Source organism: Sciurus carolinensis, chromosome 6 (genome assembly GCF_902686445.1).
Source record: "Sciurus carolinensis chromosome 6, mSciCar1.2, whole genome shotgun sequence".
Classification (NCBI taxonomy): domain Eukaryota; kingdom Metazoa; phylum Chordata; class Mammalia; order Rodentia; family Sciuridae; genus Sciurus; species Sciurus carolinensis.
The window spans coordinates 79,448,752-79,469,236 of NC_062218.1; the positions used below are offsets into that span (position 1 = coordinate 79,448,752).

At 35.6% G+C, this 20,485-nt stretch overlaps 1 protein-coding gene across 12 annotated transcripts in view; it reads right to left on the minus strand.

Annotated features, from left to right (window-relative positions):
* Mctp1 (multiple C2 and transmembrane domain containing 1) overlaps positions 1–20,485 on the minus strand; it is a 553,559-nt gene that overhangs the window by 211,003 nt on the left and 322,071 nt on the right. For all 12 annotated transcript variants that reach the window (XM_047555772.1, XM_047555764.1, XM_047555766.1 and 9 more), the window contains exons 3-5: positions 17,893–18,035; positions 8,649–8,728; positions 5,849–5,960 (exon numbers count right to left, since the gene is read on the minus strand). In XM_047555772.1, the coding sequence (XP_047411728.1) occupies positions 5,849–5,960; positions 8,649–8,728; positions 17,893–18,035 (335 nt within the window). The remainder of the gene's footprint in view (positions 1–5,848; positions 5,961–8,648; positions 8,729–17,892; positions 18,036–20,485) is intronic.

A 20,485-nucleotide genomic window follows, 5' to 3' on the forward strand; every position in this document is an offset into this window, starting at 1 on the left:
TTCCTAATGTTAAGGTTATTACTTATGTGATAGGATTTATCTGTTAAAGGATCTTAAAACCACATCTTCTATTTTCCATTTTAATATGTATAAAACATTCAACAAAGTTTTATAAACAAAGGCATAAAAATAAACATGTGGTTTTTGAATTAAACTCTTAGTTCCAAAAGCCCAAAATAATTTCTTAGCTAAGAATCTAAGAGAACAGAACTGTTCTCATAATTTTGCTGTGTGAGGGTCAATGCAAACTCATCCCATATTTCCTCTCTGTATATCATTCATATTAAATGGCATCATGAAGCATTCAGTAACTGATTTCTGGTTTGATGCATTTTGAGACTGAATTTCTCTAAATAAGATTTGTTCCTGGATAATTTGTAAAAGTTCAATATGCCATTTTCACTGAAGCAGTATGATATATATTTAGGGCAAAAGAAAATTTAATTTGAAGATAAATTGGATCTCTGCTTGTCTTTAACTAAGATATTTCAAATTTATCCCAGAAAAATATATTTAGCTAATACTAGTCATATTACAAAATGAAGAAAAAACAGTGATGTATTTACAATTTATCATCATCATTAGAAATCTTTGAGAAAAGCAATATAGCTTGATTTTAAGCAGATTATCATTTAATGTGTTAATTTTAAGAACTTACAAGGGAAAATTAAATAATCATAATTGAATATTATTTGTGACAAACTGAGGGGTGCATATATTGAAGTAAGATTTTAAAAATCCTTATAGTACTATCTCCTGATCCTTTGAAGTATCCTTTTGAATTCTTGTAGCAATATGTCTACAACCCACTGACCAACCACCAGGTACAGAAAGCTTGACTAAGTTTTGAGAGAAGTCATCATAAGAAAGGCTTGCATATAATGCATACTGTATTATAGGTAATAATAATTATCTACATATATGCATATATGCATATATATATATATATATATATATATTTATATTCCTTCCCAAAGATGATAGGATAGAAGATGGAGGTGAGATGAAGTGTAGGCGTACTTTAGAAAGGACAAGTGACACTGAAGGTAGCTTGGACTTGACAGGTGAACTGTGAAGAAGTTTGTGTGGCTGAGACACAAGTTACAAATGCAGAAGTTACGCTATTTGACAGAGAGTCTTAAAGATCATCAAGAATTTCAGTTTAATTAGAGAAGCGGCCACAGGTCACTGAACAATTAGGAGGAGGAGGAGGGAGTTCCAGAACCTGGCACAATGCCTAGTAGATGAGCAGCTGTAACTGGATTTTTTTCCTTTTTGTTTTGTTTTTTGAATTGACACTTAGAAGTTGACATACTTATGGATACCATGAGATGTGTCTAAACATGTATACACTGTTTAATATTAAAATCAGGTTAAGCTTATCTGTCTCTTCAAACACTTGTGATTTCTTGATGTCTAAAATAATCAATATCCTCTCTTGCATCTTTTAGAAAAATATGCAATTACTGTTATCTATAGTCACCCCACTGCACGACAGCACAGCAGAACTTTATGTTCCTATTGAAGTGTAACTAAGTACTCACTACATCAATTTTTCTCCATCTCTCTCCTCCATTCTCTCATCCCATGGTAATCACCATTCCACTCCCAACTTCTTTGATATCAATTTGTTTATGTCCCATAGTAGAGTGAAATCATGCAGTATTTGTCTTCTTTGTGTCTGGCTTATTTTAATCAACATATGTCCTCCAGTTCCATCCATACTGCTGCAAACAATAGATTTTCATCCTTTCTTATGACTGAATAGTATTCCTTTATAGTTTATTTTTTAATAGATGCCTATACATATGTGGTCCTTGTACAGAGTTTTAAAACCTAATAACTAGTGCTGATAAATGTAATAACTAATTTGAGAGCATTTTTAAAAGGAAGGACTGTATAGAGGGAAAAGAGGGGTGGGAGGGGTGAGGGGAGGGAAAAAATAATGGAATGAATCAAACAACATTACCCTATGTAAATTTATGATTACACAAATGGTATGCCTTTACTCCATGTACAAACAGAGAAACAACATGTATCCCATTTGTTTACAACAACAACAAAAAAAAAGAGTTTAAAAAAAAGTGAACCTCCATTTAGATAAAAGAAACAACAACAAAACAAATTTATATGTATTTGTTGGCAATTTTCATAATGTATGTAAACCCAAATTCAAACCTAGGATATTAGACTAGCTAGGATATTGGATCCTAGCAGAATTTTCTGTGAGATTCTTTTATCCTTCTTCCACTTTTCCTATCCCAGGTTGCTTCTCTGCAGACAAGACCCTGCCCTGTCTCTGGATTAAACCCACGAGGAGGAGCCAGGATAGCCTCACTGGTCATCTTTCTCTCTGCCTCCTCAGGTGTGACTGAGGTCAGGCTGGGCAGCATGAGGATTGCCCCAGCCAGAAACTGGCTCTGGTATGGATTGCAACTATTGCTGAGTCCTGGCTAAGTCACTTGCTGCTCTGATGTGGAAGAAGCCAGAGGAGAGTCAGTAATGGCATGGGAGGGAAGAAGACACCATTTCCCAGTTAATGCTGCAGAATAAATCCATTGCTCTCTGAGAATCTGAAGGGGGAGGGCATGAAATGGGGCAGTGAATGAAAAACATCTATCAGTAAAGGATTTCTTTCAAAAAACATCTGGGTTAATCAATGGAATTTAGTCAAGAAAATGCACAGGGCTCTTAGGAAGAAACCTTTGTGTTAAGAATGTGGCTGGAGAGAGATGATGAGGAGAAAGGAAAAGAAGGCGAATAGAACCAGGTTTTTGATATACAACTGTTTCATATAACCCACCTGTTTTCTTAATGTATTCATGTTTGAAAGCTCACTGATAAGAAGCTCCTGGGTGCTATAATGATTTTAAATGGTTTCATTCTAATTAGAAATACACAGTGCCTAAACGATAAGTTTGAGAAGCTATGGAGATTGAAGGGTTTTTGCAAGAATTGTTAAAGAGAAAATAATGTTGAGAACTATTGTGCCTGTGTTGACATATATTTCTGTGTGATTTAAGAGAGTTTAGTAGCTTTACCATAGGTTTTTTTTTTTCCCCTACCAATTTGATACTTCAAACTCTTGGTTTGATGTTAGAATATTTAATAAACATTCCTTTAATGTAAAAATTTAGCAGACTATTCATCATCAAATCAGTCAAATAACCTAACAGCTGCTCTATTATTCTGATATCCAATAATATTGCAAATTTGGGTGGTTCAAGGATACACATAACCTCAGGCACCTTGCTACTTTTGTTTGTGAAGTACTGTCCTTCATTAAAGTAACTAAGAACTCCAATGCAGAAATACACTATCATTGAGTTTGTAGATTTTTATCTTCCACGGGTGAACTTGTAAATTTCCCTCCATCTCTACCTCTGACAGTTCTAATGTAAACCTCTATCATCTTTCACCTGGATTTTTGCAATAGCCTCCTCATTGGTCAATTCTCATCCCTTGATCTGTTTTCTACAATGCAAATACAAAGATATTTTCAACAGGCGAATATGATTGTGTCATTTCCTTTTTTGGTTTATTTTTTTAATTTAACTTTTTTTTCCATTTAAAGATAATTTATGTACATTTATGGCTTCATACAATTCTAGCAAAGATTGTTCTTGTGTCTGTAGGTATATCAGAATCATCAGGCACTTCTCAGAGGGTATCAGAACAGGGACATGTAATCTGCATTGTTACTAAACTCATGTGGAAATGTGGGAGGGTGTGACTATCCTGACGGGACTTACATGGCCACCCCTGGCCACAGTGCCAGACTGGGCCCCACCTCAAGGAGGGGCCAACTGTAATTGTTTTGCAGTTAAATTTGTTCTAGTTAGTTATATATGACAGAATGCATTTATGCATTTTGATAAATCATACATGAATGAAGTGTAATTTCCCATTTTTTTATTGTACATATTATAGAATCATATCAGTCATGCAGTCATTTATGTACATAAGGTAATAATGTCTGTTTCACTCTACTATCCTTCCTACCCCCTACCCCTTCTCCTCCCTTCACTCTCCTCTACCTAATCTGAAGTAATTCTAATCTTCCCTTTTTATAGTCCTTTTGATTGCTCCTCATTACTCTTTAGAAAAAGACCACAAACCTTAACATGCCCAATGGGCTCTCCACAATTGGAACTTCTCCCTTCTCCTCCATTGTCATTATGCACCATGACTGACCATGCTCTTTGGTTCTCCTTCCTGTTAGCTTCAGTACCTTTTTAATTCTTGTAATGTAGCATGGTTTCTCTAGCCAAAGGGCCTTTGCATATGTTGTTTCCTTTGCATGAAATACTTCTTCTTTTAATGTTTTCTTTTAACCTTATTAAATACTATTCACACTTCATACTTCAGTTTCCATTTGTCTTCCTTAAAGAATCCCTATACCCCTGACTGGTACAAAACTTCTTGTTGGTCTTTCACAAACATGTACCTCCTTTGCAGCACTTAACGGGTGGTCATTTTACATTTCCTTCCGTGATTTTTTGAGTCCTGAGATTTCCACTGAACCCAGGATCTACTGTATCCTCAGTATAGCAGGATTATTCAAATAAAGCACAAAGTATATATTTATAATTTTTTTCTGTATATGGATTTATCCAGCTTGGATGTACTTACTGACTTGTGCTGGGTGAAATAAAACATTATTTCACCCACTTTTCCTAACCCACCCTTCCATCTGCGCATGAGTGTATCTGCACACATACAAACCTAAGTTCTCACAGTAGGTAGTATTTGGTAATATTTGTGGTAAAAGTAAAAAAAAAAAATCGCTTGGTAAATATAGATATTTAACCTAATTTTAGCAAAATATTACATACATATATGAATTTATGTGGTCATTGTTTAACTTTTAAAGAAGGATTGAAAGAAATCATTATTGAAGGGGTGAATTTTTCAATGAATTTAAAACACTTCTTAATTTGAAGTTGGAATTCACTGTTTTTACCTATAGTCTTGAGAAAAAAGTCAACCATACCTTTTCAACAGATAATATTACTAACTTTAATCATGCACTATTTTAAGACAGCCATATTTCTGAAATGGAGTATTTGAACTCGCCAAAAAATTATGTCTACTGCAAAAATGTGTTGCAAGCAGAGTAGTTCCCAGGTACATGAATGCACATTTGGTCTAATAAATAACCTCTGTTAAGTGTTGGCAGAAAGTGCACTGGCAAGCATACTGATGTGGGTCAAACCTGATATTCTTTCATGTTACTTCAACAGTGTGGGAGTAATTGGCTCCTCTGCATTCCTTGTTAGTTTCTCATAGCAGCATGGTGTGCAAGGAAGTACAGACAGCTAGAGCTGAAAAATGAGTCATATTGATATGGAAGCCCATTGAGAAGATGGAAAGTACTCACTTATCATTCAGTCAACAAATACCAGAAAGCAGAAACTCTGTTATAATTTCACCTCATTTTTTTTGTTATGATACACCTGACAATACAGTCAAAATCATGGGGTCTGGATACCTCGATGTGGAATTCTGAATATTCAATTCACTTGTAAATGTATTCCCCAAATAAACACTAATATTTGTCTACAATATAACACATGTGAAATTGAGAAATAAAATTATAAAAAAGATGCAAATCTGTTCCTTGTTTACAACAAGAGGTTCTGATCTGGAGCATGGGACAGGAAGTTTGAGTTGAAAAGACACAATAAGCATGGACTAGCAATACCCCAGATACTCACAGGAACAAAGAACAGGCCAGATTTTCATATGGAGCTTCTCTTTATTATTACCTCTTGGTCCAAAGAAGGCTTACAACATTTGAACAAGTGAGAGCAAGGAAAGAGCTCCTACTAGGGAGTGGGGAACTTACCACATCCCTGGATTCTCCTTCTTTAGGGGTAAGGACGACTGAGAGTAAAATGATTCCAAGATCATGGTCAGGATAATGGGGATCTTTCAGAGTTAGGGTCACATCTGTGGGCCTGTGATATGAAATATTTAGATTTATGAATAGTCACTAAATAAATAAGGCAAAATATTGTATCAATAATTTACTATTATAAAAAGAAAAGCAATTTTATCTTCATTTGCTTCTTGGAACAATATTTTCTGTTATTAAAATATTACCAATGCATTAACTTATTCAATAAATGGAATCAGTTGACAGACTTGAATTCACTAGATAAATTTCTGCATTTTTTTGGGTTTCTAAAAGGTTGCTGGCAATGCATAGGTAATGTCTTGTTGCACATTTCAATCAATGTTGAACAAATAGGGTTTAGTGCCTACCACAAACCTAAGTTTCTGTGAAACAGCACGGAACAAAAGAATCTTGAAATGCGGGCCAGCAGGAACGTATCCTTGCTTGTTCTGTCATTCAGTGTACATTTTGTTCACAAAGTGCATGTTAAACACATAAAATGACACATACACTGCTAGGTTCCAGGTAAAAGCCAGTGGTCAAAACCAAGATTAGATCATTTTCTTCATGGAGCTTAATTTTTGTTACAGAATTCTAGGGCTGGAGAGAAGGCTTATTGTGGAAAGCTGGTCCAGGTAAGAATGTTCAATTCTGGCTACATATCAGAATAAACTAGGAAGCTTTTAAAAAGCATATATTCCTGAACTCTACCCTTGAGGATTCTGGTTTTATGTATCAGAGGTGGGGCTTGAAAATTAATATACATACGAAGCTCCCCAGATAACTTTCTCACACAACCAGGACTGAAAACCACAGCTGTCAATGCCAAGATTAAGACACTGAGCATTTTCACATGATCTTTAATTTATCAAGTCAAAGAATGATAGTATGAAAAATGTGAACAATTTTCTGGTGTCAGAGATTTTAACTGAATCATAAGCAACCTGTCAGAATAATACTATACATAAGTTGTAATAGTTGTAATGCAAATTGCTCTGACACTAATCTAGCTATAACTAATTATTATGGTTTCATAGTAACAATTTGTTTAAGAAATATATATTCAGCATTACTATATGTGTGTGTGTATATACATATGTGCACACTATATGAACATACATGGCAAACAATTTGATTTTCCTTCTCCTTAATGAGTACATATAACAATTAGCAGAAATTTTTATTACATTTTATGATGATTATATGATAAAGATTTAAAAACACTTGCAATTGCTTTATTTTGCTTATTATTTTCCTTCAAAGAGAGACTAATATATAATATAGTAGATAATTATTTATGAGTCTATTATTATTATCCATTTTTCTATACCCAAATTCCACTGATTTATATATAAAATGAAATGGTATACTAAAATATATGAGTTTATAAAGTGGTAATTTGATGTGTACATGGTTTTAAGGGAAGGACATTGTTAATGGATTACTTCAAATAAGTAATGTATCAAAATCCACACTAAATGCTTATATCTAATCTCTTAATTTTCTTAATTATCTTATATTTTCCTATTTAAAATTATTTCTCACCAATGATTTATCTTTAATAGAGAACAAGAGAAGAGTAAGTTTTGGGATTAAGTTTCTAATAATTTGCATATTCTTTTGTAGAGGTCTATGGAGAAAGTACTTGCAGACTCTGTAGAAGAACAGCACAGTTCATTCTGGTTTGAGCTGTTTTCATCATTATGCACCACAAATATAACCACCAAGCATGCATCCTACAAAGATGCAAAGCCAGTAGTCACTTAAGTCCTATCCTTGCGTCAAGCCAGTGCTAGTCTTTAGGTTGGGATGGAGAAAACATCAGAAATACAGTAAAGGTTGTTCTTTTTATCCCATCTGAGACAAAAATGCCCATAGGAAGACCAGTAAGCTATCCCTGTGTTCAAATCTTGCTCACTATAACACACAAGTGGGACCTCCTACAAATGTTTCTCTAATTATCTATGTTTATAGGAAAAGAAAGTGGTCTGGCCCGTGACTCTGCATCTCTGCTTTCCACTATCCCTGTCACATGATGTCACATGATCATTCAAACAGGAATTCCTTTTCCTTATAAACTCTGAAGAAGATTTCAACAGCTCCTTTGTAACCCATTTCAGCACTGTTTTAAATAAGTTTTTTTCCCTTCTATGATATTATCAATTCTTAGTTCCTATGTTGAAATTTATTTTAAAAACTATGATGCCCATTGTTTTAGGTTCAGGGAATAATATTATTGAATATTAGCAATAATAATATAACTTTATAACCAGGAAGCATTGATAAATAATGGAACTGAGTGAATATAGTCAATCTCCATTTTAGGAGTACTTCTTAGTAACCTAGTGACAGCAACCTGGTGATGATAACCGGGGATGGCAAAATCAGGTTATACCTAAACTCTAGTGATTCTGCTTTTGTAGCAAAGTATACATTTTGTTTTATATTAGGATCAACATGCATATTCTTCTTCATTCCACTACAACCATACAAGCAATGTGAGACTGAAGAGTGTGCCTTAGCATATAACTGGCAACAGAACAGGTGGCCAGGAATTTTTGTGTTGAATTGAATGAGGTTATTATACCCACTGGGGAAGTGAGAAAGGGAGACTTGAGAAAGAGTGTTTAGCCTGGAGGCTCATAGCTGTAGATGAGAGAACAGGATCCAGAACCTAGACTGGCTGACGTTTTCTATTTCGTGGGTTCAGCTGCATAAGTATAGTGATATTGAAACAGTTAAAAGTTACCTGTTTAAATCCAGTTGTGTGAGATCCAGAAAAGCTGAGCCCATAAAGTCATCTTGTAGTCCAAAATCATAGTCAAATACCTAAGAAGGCAAATAAACATTTTTGCAAATAATTCCAGTATAAGCCATAAATGAAAACATCTTGATTAAAAGTATTGGTTGTCTATGTCATCAAAAAAATTAAATTTCATGGTATTTGCTTTTCAAATTTCATTTGTTTTTATGCTTTAGAATATTAGGGTCTCATAAAACATTTAAAGGAAAATATATATTTTTACTTAATATTCATTTTTACATCAAATAGAACTTTAAGAAATATGTGATAAAATTATAGAAAAATCTTCAAATTGTGAAAGAAACAATCTTAGAATGTTTTTCCTTATATTACAGAAAGGATATTGGCATTACTGGAACAAAAGTGAGTTAGTATGAAACTCAACAAATACGTCTTCCATGTTGGGCTCTGAGTGTGGGGGTTCCCGGGAACCCCAGCCTTGGGCGTGGTCAGGATGGCGCCTGACGCTGAGCCAGAGGCGGCCAGCTATACAGTAAACAACCAGCGAATTCCAATAATTGGCTAGTTAACGATGTGACTAGAGCATGCCCCCCCCTCGTGTACCCGTCCTGTGCCTGCAGCTGTCCGCGTTTATCTCGTGTACTCTCCCCTGATTGACTGAAGTGTATATAAGCCTGGTGGGTGGGAGAGTAGGGGGCAGAAGCTGAGGAAGGGACGGAAGAAGCTGCGGCGGCGGCGACGGCCGCGGCAGCAGCGGGAGCGGAACTGGAAGGAGGGAGTACGCGGGAGTGGAAGGAGCTGGGAAAAGGGAAGCTGAGAGTGCGCAGAAGCTAGGGGTAAGAGAAACGTAGGAAAGAAACTGTGCACAATAAACTTCCAAAGCTTCAGACATTTGCCGTGTCTCTCTCTGCGGGCAGAGGGGACGCGACACTGAGTGATGAGAACATGATTCCCATGTCCTCATATGCTTTAGGTTATTGAAAATAATTTCCATGATATTATAAAACAATGGCATTTTAAACACATGAATAATAAAAATCCAGATAATACGTTTAAAGTACTTGGTAAAGCTATATAAAGGTTAAATCAAATTAAAGTTTTATTGGTAAAAGCAAATACTGGGGATAATACTAATGTTAATAGCAACATAAGCAAAAGGAAAAGAAAGACGAACACACTTCTCTGTCTATACTCTCTATTCAATATCTTCTCTGTGTCTTACATGGTTTTCATTCATACTGTAGGAAGACAGACGATGTCCCTGAACTCTTGGACCTATTTAGGAGTTAAGACAGTCAATACATACTTAACTAGATATATTACAGTTCAGTGATGAGTGCTATAGGTACAAATAAAAGTCTAAGAAGTAGGTTGGGAGCTGCTATTTTAGGAAGGGAGTTCAGGAAAGCCTCTCCGAGAAGGTGTATTTGTGTACAGTTCAGAATATTGGGAAAAACAATGTCATGTTGGTATGAGGAAGAACATTCCAGCCAGGAGAAACAGCAAGCCTGGGAGAGGGACTGGTGTGTCTAAAGATCAACGAGAAGCCAGTGGCACTGAAGTAAATTGAGAGAGATGGAAAATGGAAGAAGGTTGGAGGGAAAGCTCAAGGCTAGGTCAGTTTGGACTGTTTCCAAAGGACTCTGAGTAAATGGGAACTGGATAATTCCCATGCATTTATTAATTTTCTCATTCATTTATTCCCTCAACCAATACTTATCAAGTACTTACTATGTGCCATGCAATATGCTAGACATTGAATGGGCAATGCTGAGCAAAAAGTAACATCATCAGTGCTTATACACCTTAGTGAGGGAGATGGATGTTAAATAAGAAAGTGTATAGGTAATATGTAATCACAAATTTTGATAAATGCTTTAAGGAAAACAATGGGTGAAAAGAAAGATAGCTATGGAGCATAGGAAAGCTTTTAAGATGGAGAAAATGCTACTAGATGAAGTTTTCCCCCCAAACCTTTTCAAATAGAAAATATTTGTTTTGAGCACTGGAATAAATAAGCATAAACAGATAAGTCTGCTTAAAACTAGATGACCCAGGCCACTGGACTCTCCAGGATGTGAGAATCCTTGAGTCTGAGAGAATCAATATCTAAAAACTTCCATATTCAATTCTCACAATAGTTTGAATGCTCCATGTAGAAAACACAGGTATAGTAGCCCTGAATCAGTTACTCTTTTTTCCTCTAGTGCAGGTATATTTCAACTTTTTAAAAAAATCTGAATATACAAGACTTGATTTTTAAACAAAAAGACAAATACATTGCATTACAAAAGAATTCCTAGATTGGAGGAGTCACAAGGGAATTAATTTAAGTAATAAGCTTTCCCAATGCCTTTTATATAATCCAATTTGAAGCCATTTGATTTGCATACAACCTTTTGGAGTTTCATTTATTGTAAAAAGCTCAGCACTCTTGCAATAAACATTCTCCTTGATCAGTTACACTTGTGAGATTTAGTCATTCACTCAGTGGTGTATCACGTGCACACACCACACATCTTAGGCAACTGGCATTGCAGGTGACTGCAACAATGTATTTTACAACATAAAATTTCCACCAAAACATTAGAGAAATTTCTCATGCAATCTCTTTTAATCATATCATCCTTAGACTTGAAATCTTGGCAACAAAATAGATAGCATATAATCAATGAGAACACCTGGAATATATACACATATGAGGCAGAAAGCTGTGAATCTGGTGAAATTATTAGTATAGACAGCCCAAGGGGGTTATTCAACATCCAAACTATTCTCCTGGTGAGAATGTTCCCTCCTCTCCTAATGGTAGATATTTACTTTAGTTCTCAATTCTCATTAATCAGCAAAGGCATAAGCATGGGAAGGAAAGGAAGCACCAGCATCTATTCATTAATGAAATCATTAGCAATGCTACTTGGTTCCAAGTTTTATAAGGTATTTGTCTGAGGGAGCATTGTTCTAGGTTGATCTGAGAAACAAAGAGCATAGAAGAGATAAAATAGTAAAATGTACTTTTGATGTAATAATTAGGAATACAGTTAATGTTTATTAATATTTATTCAACAGTTAATGTAAGTTGTCACTGTTTTAAACACATTATATGGATCTAAAAAAATTAATTCTTTTACAAAACAGTTAACGAAATTCTGTTTCTATTTTTTTGATAAAAGAATTGGAAGATGGAAAAGTTTGGTATTTGCTCCCAAATCCAAGTGCTAGGAAGATACCAGATTAAAATCTTTATTGACTTTCAGAAACAAAACATGTCTTAAATTCAACAAATACAACTTGGGTACCCACTCTGGGAGAAGCACTTGGAATTCAAGCATGAATGATTTACACGAGATCCTTGCTTTTATGGAACATCCACTCTGAGTTGAAGCATCAAGTAACATTAAGCAGAAATTACTTTGGTAGAAGTACTTAAGTAGAAGCACCTTTGTTCATTGTCAAGTGAATTTAAATAATACATATATTATTCCAAATAATTAATTTAGCATCATGATTCAATCATCTATCAAGGAAAATTGCCTGGGGAATAAATCAGTGAAATACTTTTGGATATAATCATAGAAACTTGACTCACGGGTACCAACACAAATGGGAATTTGTTAACTCAAAGTGATCAAATATTTGTAAGTAATTATGACTTAGGAGAAGTTTTATATTCAATTTCAAAATCATCTGAAAACATTTTAGAGTTGGTTTACTAATATTTCTAATCAAATTAAAGCTTCTTTAAAGGTCTAACCCATCCCATGAGACTACCTAATAGAATACAAAATTTAAGAAAAAATCCTACTCAGCAATTACATCTATGACTCATTTTCATACTCAGTTTCAAAATGAGCATCACAGTATAAAATAATTAACTATAAAAGTCATAGAAGTGACATTTTAAAAATAGCAAACAAACCCAAACATGAGTTAATGATAACCTGGCACTTAGTGTTCTGCTTAACAAGTGGTGACTATTTACTGATGAAGACATGCTTGTAGATTCCACACTTCCTAGGCTTAGGAACCTCACAGTGTCCTTTGCCCACTGGGAACAGTTAAGCTTTTTGGTTTATTTTGTTACTGACTGTAGGGGTCGGGTGTGGGTGGAGACTCTAAAATAATTGAGTTTCTTTATTCATGAATTTAGGAAGTACTTCTCAACCATGACAGATAAGAATCTCAGACAATACAAACATTTTTTTAGTATGGAATAATTTTGTTTGTGCTGTGGTTTATGCTACAAACATATTTCCATTTCAAATATTCAGTTGTTTCCATTCACATGTCTACAAGAATGGCTCCCTACCCAAGCTGTGCATCAAAATAACCTACTGAATTGTTTTTAAAATACAGAAGCTTGTCTTCTGCCTCAGAGGTAATAAACTGAAATCTTTGGGGGTAGACTTGGGAATCTAGAAGTTTCAAAAACTTTAAGGATAACTCTGATAATATGGTCATGGCTGAAAATCTTGTGATGTTGTGATGTATGTGATGTTGTGGGGTCTTTTTTTTAACTTCTTTAATTGGTGCATATTAATTTTATAGAACTGTGGGTTTCAATGTGGTATATTTGTATATATATAAAAAAATAATTTGATCCATCTCACAGTCTGATTCTTCCCCCATGCTCCTCACTTCATTCCTCCTGATCCCCTTTCTCTAGCCTAATGATCTTCCTTCTAATTTCATGGAATCTATTGTTTTGTTTTTTCCTTCTAGCTTCCACATTTTCATTAAAATGACATAATTTCATTCTTTATGTCTAAAACTCAATTGTGTGTGTGTGTATACATATATATGTGTGTGTACATATATACTTCAAAGTATACATATATACACACACACATATAAATGTATACCTATTTTCTTTATCCATTGTTAGTTGATAGACATCTGGTTTGGTTTCATAGTGTACTATTGTGAATTGTGCCACAATAAGCAAGGGTATGCATGTATCTCTAACATGTGCCAACTTCTTTTGGATAAATATGAAGGAGTGTGTTATGGCTTGGATCTAGAATGTCCTCCAAGGTCTCATATATGCAGAGGTGGGGCTTCTAGAAAGTAATTAGATCATGAGGGCTGGGATCTCATTGGTGGATTCATCCACTGATGACTGAATGGACTACTGGGAGGTGGGACCTAGTTAGAGAATGTGGTTCACTGGGGCATACCTGGAAGAATGTATCTTCTCCCCAGCCCCTTCCTCCCTCTCTCTCCCTCTGCTTCCCAGCTGCCAGGAGTTGAACGATTTTCCTCTACCACACCCTTTTCCCACACTCTTCCACCCAGATGTTTCTGCCCTGGAGCCAGTGGACCATGGACTGAACCTCTGAAACTGAGCCCAAATCTTTCTTTCTCTAAGTTGCTCTTGTCAGATATTTTGGTCACGGTGATGAAAAGCTAAAACATATGATTAGGCTGAACATTAGCCACAGTTTTATAAACATTTTCTCCTTGATATTACTTGTACTTCTAATGTAATTCTGGGTATTCACTATGAACCTTAAATAGTAGGGTCAGTGGAAAGACAATAGAGGATTTGAATTCATGAAACTGAAATGGGTGCTGAATTTATCCTGCTGTTTGTGCTGTGTGCAGGAGTGTCAGTGTGCACACAGAGCTGCCTTCTTATTTCACTTGAGTATTGCATTTTAACTCAGCTTCCACTGCTACCTTATTATAATATTTTTACAGTCCATTCCTCAAGCCTTGTTCTTACCTGCCATTAACGTGAAGTCATTCAGAACTGAAGAAATAATCTCTTTTCACTAAAATTAAAAGCTATTCAGTCAGATTAAAGATAAATTTACTTATTTTGTGCATAGTATGACAAAAATGGCAATTCTAAGATTTTTGGGAAAATTATTATTTTTTACTGGAAATGGTAGAAGCACCACAATTTTAACATGATTTATAACCATGACTCCAAACAAAATTTTGTTTTCCTTAATAATTTTTACATTGATAGAAACCAGATTAAAGGATACACAGGTAATTCTTTTTCTTTAGCTACAGATGGGAGGGAGGATTGCAGGTTTGATATTTTCTGACCATCTACTTCACAAATGCACTTCATATTACCAATCACTAAAGAATCAATTGCTAAGAAATCTTTCAGGCAAGATTAATCATTCGTCAGAAAGAAAGTAGACTTCATATTAGAATCAAGGAAGTCAATTACACAGAGCTGTGTAGAAAAAGTAAAAATGATGTAATGTTAATGAGATTATAGTGACTGAGAAACTATCACTTTCACCCATGTATTTCATTTAGGTCCTTGAAGGCCTGAGGTTAGGCAAAAAGTGGCTAACACAAAAAGGGAAAAATTAAAGCTAAGAGATTTTCCTCAAAAGAAGCCCTATGCATTTTATAGAAAGTGAAAACTAATGAAAAAATATGAAATCATTTTTAAAAGCACAAAGTATCACAAAATTGCTCTTCTATGCTTGAATTAGTATTTGAGAGGTCAGTGAAACTTCTCTTTAACTTAATCATTTTTTCTTAACAGAAATATAACAAAATTGGCAAATCTTTTATAAATTACTGTGTATCTACTTCTGTATGGTAGAAGTTAAATTGTGGATAATAATCTTATATAATGAAGACTCAAAAGTGGTTGAAGAACAAACTGGATTCTCATTCTCAGCTTCTTTTTTAAAAAAATTATTTATACGTGTGAGTATACGCATGTGTATTACCACTCTCTGACAACATATTTTCCTGACATTATTTTCTGTGTGCTTCAGATTCTTGTTTGCTTGTTTCAAGTCTAGTTAGGTATTTCTTTTGAAATATGCATTTGACAATTAAATTTCTACATAGGTGAATATTCATTCTTGAGTACAAGAGAATAGCAAAAGGACCCAGCCAATATCTAATGTAATTTTGGGAAATTTGCAGCCCTTTGTAGACGGGAGAGTCATAGGTTTTTTTTTTTTTTTCTTCCTGTTTTTTTGCTTGTTTGTTTCTTTTTAAATGAAGTAATATTCCATTAAAGAAAGGTAGCTCCACCACAGAAGTAATTAAAAATAAACCTCTTCCCTGTCATGATTTTTCTTTTCAGCAATATTAATCAAACAACCTGTAGATACCATATTAACACATGCTTTCCTCTCCACCATTTCCTTCATGGCTACAGCTGCTCTCACTCATCTCTTCTGGCCACCCCCTCAGGAATAAAATTTCCTTCACAGCCTTCTTGACTTCATAAACTCCTCTTCATCTTCTATTTTGGTGGTTTATATGAAAGTAATATTTCTTCCTCTTTAGATGTGAGGAGCAGGATAGGAACATCTCTGACCAGGCTTCCCTTTGTGGGCAGGAGGGTTTGTTGTGAACACTCTCACATGAATAATTATTGTAGCATCCCACCTTATATATTAAGAGATGGTTCACTAATTCTATTTAATTGAGTTCCTTTAGTCAATGTTCACTTGAGACAATTTCTTGTGCAAATACAGGTCCATTCTCCATATATGACATCTGGTAACTTGTCAAGTGTACACTTAGGAGACTCTCTTCGTTAATCTTATAAACTGTTTTACTGGTATTTTAATAACATCTCAATTGTTTCTTTTTCCTTTCTGTGGGGGAAGGAAACAACTGGAAGTGATACAATGAAGATTTGGGAGAAGGGGGATATCCAGGGGTTGTTGAAGGAGTTGACTATATGAGATTTTGAGCTCATATGCAGTAGTGAAAATCTAGAGAAAAGAGTGGGTGTGTTCTGGTGTGGTAAAATAGAGAGAAGTGTGAACACTGAATGGATAGTCAAAACAAAAGAGCACAAAAAATTATAAGAGCCTACAGACATGAATTAAAGAGAAGTGAGGTATGAAATTAAGAAACCTATTTAAAACCATAGTTTTAACAAGGAATTGGGTCTTTGAATATTGATTGTAAAATGATTCTTACATTTTTCAGTGGATTCTTCTTCAGGACTCTGCAATGAATCTTCTTCTGTGGTACTTAGAGGGCTCTCTATATCTCAGGGTTTTTCAAGATTCTGCTAAGGTGAATACTGATCATCTTGTGCCTGGGAAGACTGCAGTTACTCTTGAGGAAAGTAATTTTGCACCAAATGCCGTACAAGCATCTAGCTTCTGGAAAGCACTTTCATTCCAAATGCAGAAACATCCCACATGGCCACCAGGTAACTCAAAATGGTTTCTTACATTAAGCAGAGTAATTCCTGTAATGTTTCTGAAGGCCTTGTTGTTAGAGGTGATGCAGGGTCCCCTGAGCTGGATATGACAATGGTTTCTCATTTTGCCCTTACCAATTCTTATTTACTGAGAAGAATATATCTTTTGGATATTATTCCAGGTCTTGAGTTTCCTAAGATGCAAAACAACCTTTTGATCTTCTTGTAACCTTCAATGTTATCTTTGAACACCAAAGGAAGCTCAGGAACTGCTCAATACAATGAGCATTAGACATGACCATGCTGGTAAGACTGAAGTAGCAAGGTCAGGGCAGATTGGATATGGCTTTGAGTTTGACAGGTGACAGTAGCACAAGGTGACAGCAGCAAACATGTAGCCTCCTCAACACATATTTCCCAAAGTTGCCCTGGCTGGAACAGTGAAGCATACCACCTCAAACCCTGGGAATTTGAAGCATAGCTCTGCTGGACTCAGCACTGATCTGGTGACCTGCTAATCCACTGACAGCATAGGACTGTCTGTTGTTTTATGCAAGTTGGTGGGAACAAAGTTCACAACATCTGGTTGAAGGGGAGTCTTGAAAAAGGCAGACAAGGTGACATTATTGTCATGTGTGTCTGCCTTTTTGGTGTGTTCCCTTATCAGTGGACAAGTGCACACTCAGGAGAGAAGAGGAGGACATACTCCTTTCAACTGGTAGCTCTTATAGGAAAAACTTAAATAGAATAGCTCTTAAACAAGAAAGCCGAGGTTCTGAGTAAGCTTTTCCTCTCACTACGTTACATGGAGCCTCGTTTTCAGATGCTCCCGGAGTGCACTGAATAAAGAGGCAGCGCAAAGCAGAAGGGGACATATTTTCTAATCCTCCTAAATGACTGGCAATAGAACTGTCCTCTGCCAGCTTCCCCTCCCTTCTATCTCATTTCTATTACATTATCAACAGATTAGACTTGTGAATAGCAGAGTACATCCTGGGTGAAAAATTTCATCAGACAAAAAAACCATTAAACAGGATTTTATGTCAGATTCTGTTAGGGAGAAACAAACAAATGGCTCACCTTTATATACAATGGCTCCCTAAGATGATCAACAAGAATGCAAGCTTTTTCCTCCCACACAGGATTAAGGTTCTTGTGTATTATTTTACTTCTAAAAACTTCTTTTCTTCCAATTTTAAACTTCACATATGGATCACTTGTCCCTGTTAAAGAGATACAGATTGATCCATGTTAATCACACCTTTCTGTGAAAACAGGGTAACTGTTTATTAAAGCATCAGAAAGAATTTAAGGGGAAAAAATAAGGGTTGTATTTTTCCTAAATCTTTTCTTACATATTGAAGTGATAGAAAATTATCATTATTATTATTATTATTATCTTCTGATATTGTATAATCCTGTTCTGATATTTCGTTTGTTTATTTCCACAATCCCACAGTGCTGGGGACTCGAACCCAGGCCTCCAGCATGAGAGGCAGGCACTCTATGAGGCGCGCTATCTGTTCTGATATTTAAAAAAAAAAAAAAAAAAAAAAAAAAAACCTTGAATGCACGGAGGAGATGTAAACTGAAGTCCCATTATAAATCAGAGATTATATGGAGATTCCTTGGACCACCATTTGACCCAGCTATCCCACTCCTTGGTTTATACCCAAAGGACTTAAAGTCAGCATCCACATCATTGTTTACAGCAGCTCAATTCACAATAGCTATACTATGGAACCAACTTAGGTGCCCTTCGATAGATGAATGGATAAATAAACTGTGGTTTATATACACAATGGAATATTACTCAGCCTTAAGGGAGAATAAAATCAGGGCATTTTCAGGTAAATGGATGGAATGGAGAATATCATGCTAAGCAAAATAAGTCAAACCCAAAAAACCAAAAGCTAAATGTTTTCTGTGATAAGTGGATGCTGATTCAAAATGGGGGAGGGCAAGGGAAGAATAGAGAAACTTTGGATTGGGTAGAGGGGAGTGAGGGAAAGGGAGGGGGCGTGGGGCTAGGAAAGATGGTGGAATGAAATGGACATCATTACCCTAGGTACTTGTATGATTGCATGAATGGTATGATACTACATCATGTACAACCAGAGAAATGAAAAGTTGTGTTCCATTTGTGTACAATGAATTGAAATGCATTCTGCTGTGATGTATAACTAATTAGAACAAATTTTAAAAATAAGAGATTAATCTGAAAATTCTCTTGATATGAACCAATCACCTATAAAAAGTATGATCAATGATATTGGCTTATTTAACTAGTTTTAAAGACTTAAATATGCTGCCAAAATTAGGGACTTAGGGAAAGGTGAGCATCAAACTGAGCTTCACTTCATCCTTGGTTTCATATTCTCTCTTGCTCAGAAGTTTCAATTTTAGAATATAATGAAAGAATGGAGGTCCCAGAGGAAGGTAGTATGAAGGGGATAAGGACAAATATTAATTAAACTGAATACTTCATATAATTAAATAAATATTAATTAAATAAACTGGATGCTTTATCATGTAAGCAGTTTGACCCCTTCCAAGCTGCTTATATGATAAAGAAAATCAGAGCTGTCAAGTTGCTTATGGACACACAGCTAACAAGATATGGAGTTAGGATTCCATCGAGGGTTGCTTGACTCTAATGTTTTGTACTATACCTGCAGGAGAGAAAGGCCTTTACATACAAATACACACCAATATAAAATACTATTTCTCATTTGGACATGAGGCTGACAAATGAGACCCATCTTCACTGGTGGAATTTATATAGTTATTAAGGATTCCTAGAGAAGGTCAATCAATGACATCACCAAAGAAAATTGATCCAGTGTGTGATAGTCTCCATCATCAGTAAATAAACTCTTTCTACAAGGCCTAACTTCCTTATGATAAGTTTGATGTAATTCTTCCTGTTCTGTCCAAGTTGAATCCTCACTTGATAACTGTGGTCTATATGATTTAATGAAAGATATTGTTGTGGTTTGGGTGTGAGGTGTCCCCCTAAAGCTCATGTGTAAGATAATGCAAGAAGGTTTAGAGGAGAAATGATTGGTTTATGCAAACCTTAACCCAATCAGTTAATTAATCTCCTGATGGGATTAAGTGAGTGGTAACTGAAGGCACATGGGGTATGGTTAGAGAAGGCGGGCCTTGGGGGCCTGCCTTTGTGGGTTTATATTTTGTTATCTGGTGAGTGGAGTCTCTCTCCGCTTCCTGATCATCATGTGAGCCTCTTCCCTCCACCACACTGCCATGAGGTTCTGCCTCACCTTGAGCCCCAAGGAATGGAACTGGCTGTCTGTGACTGAGACCTCTGAAACCTTGAGGTCCCAAATAAACTTTTTCTCCTCTAAAATTGTTCTTGTCAGGTGTTTTTGTCACAGCAGTGAAAAAGCTGACTGAAACAAATATGAAAGGAACTCTGAAAACAGTAAAACCTCAAGTAAGTGTGAGACATTACAGTTGTGAAGTTGAGATCCTTAAATTCACTCTCAATATCCCTCCTCAATTCTCCACTGACCTCAATGGCACACAAACACCTATGCAAAATATAAGCTTGCTTTTCTTAACTATTTGGGATCTCTCTCAAAACTCTCCACACACACCCCAAATATAATACTAGACCTGAATATAATAAAATAATGATCCCACTTTCCCA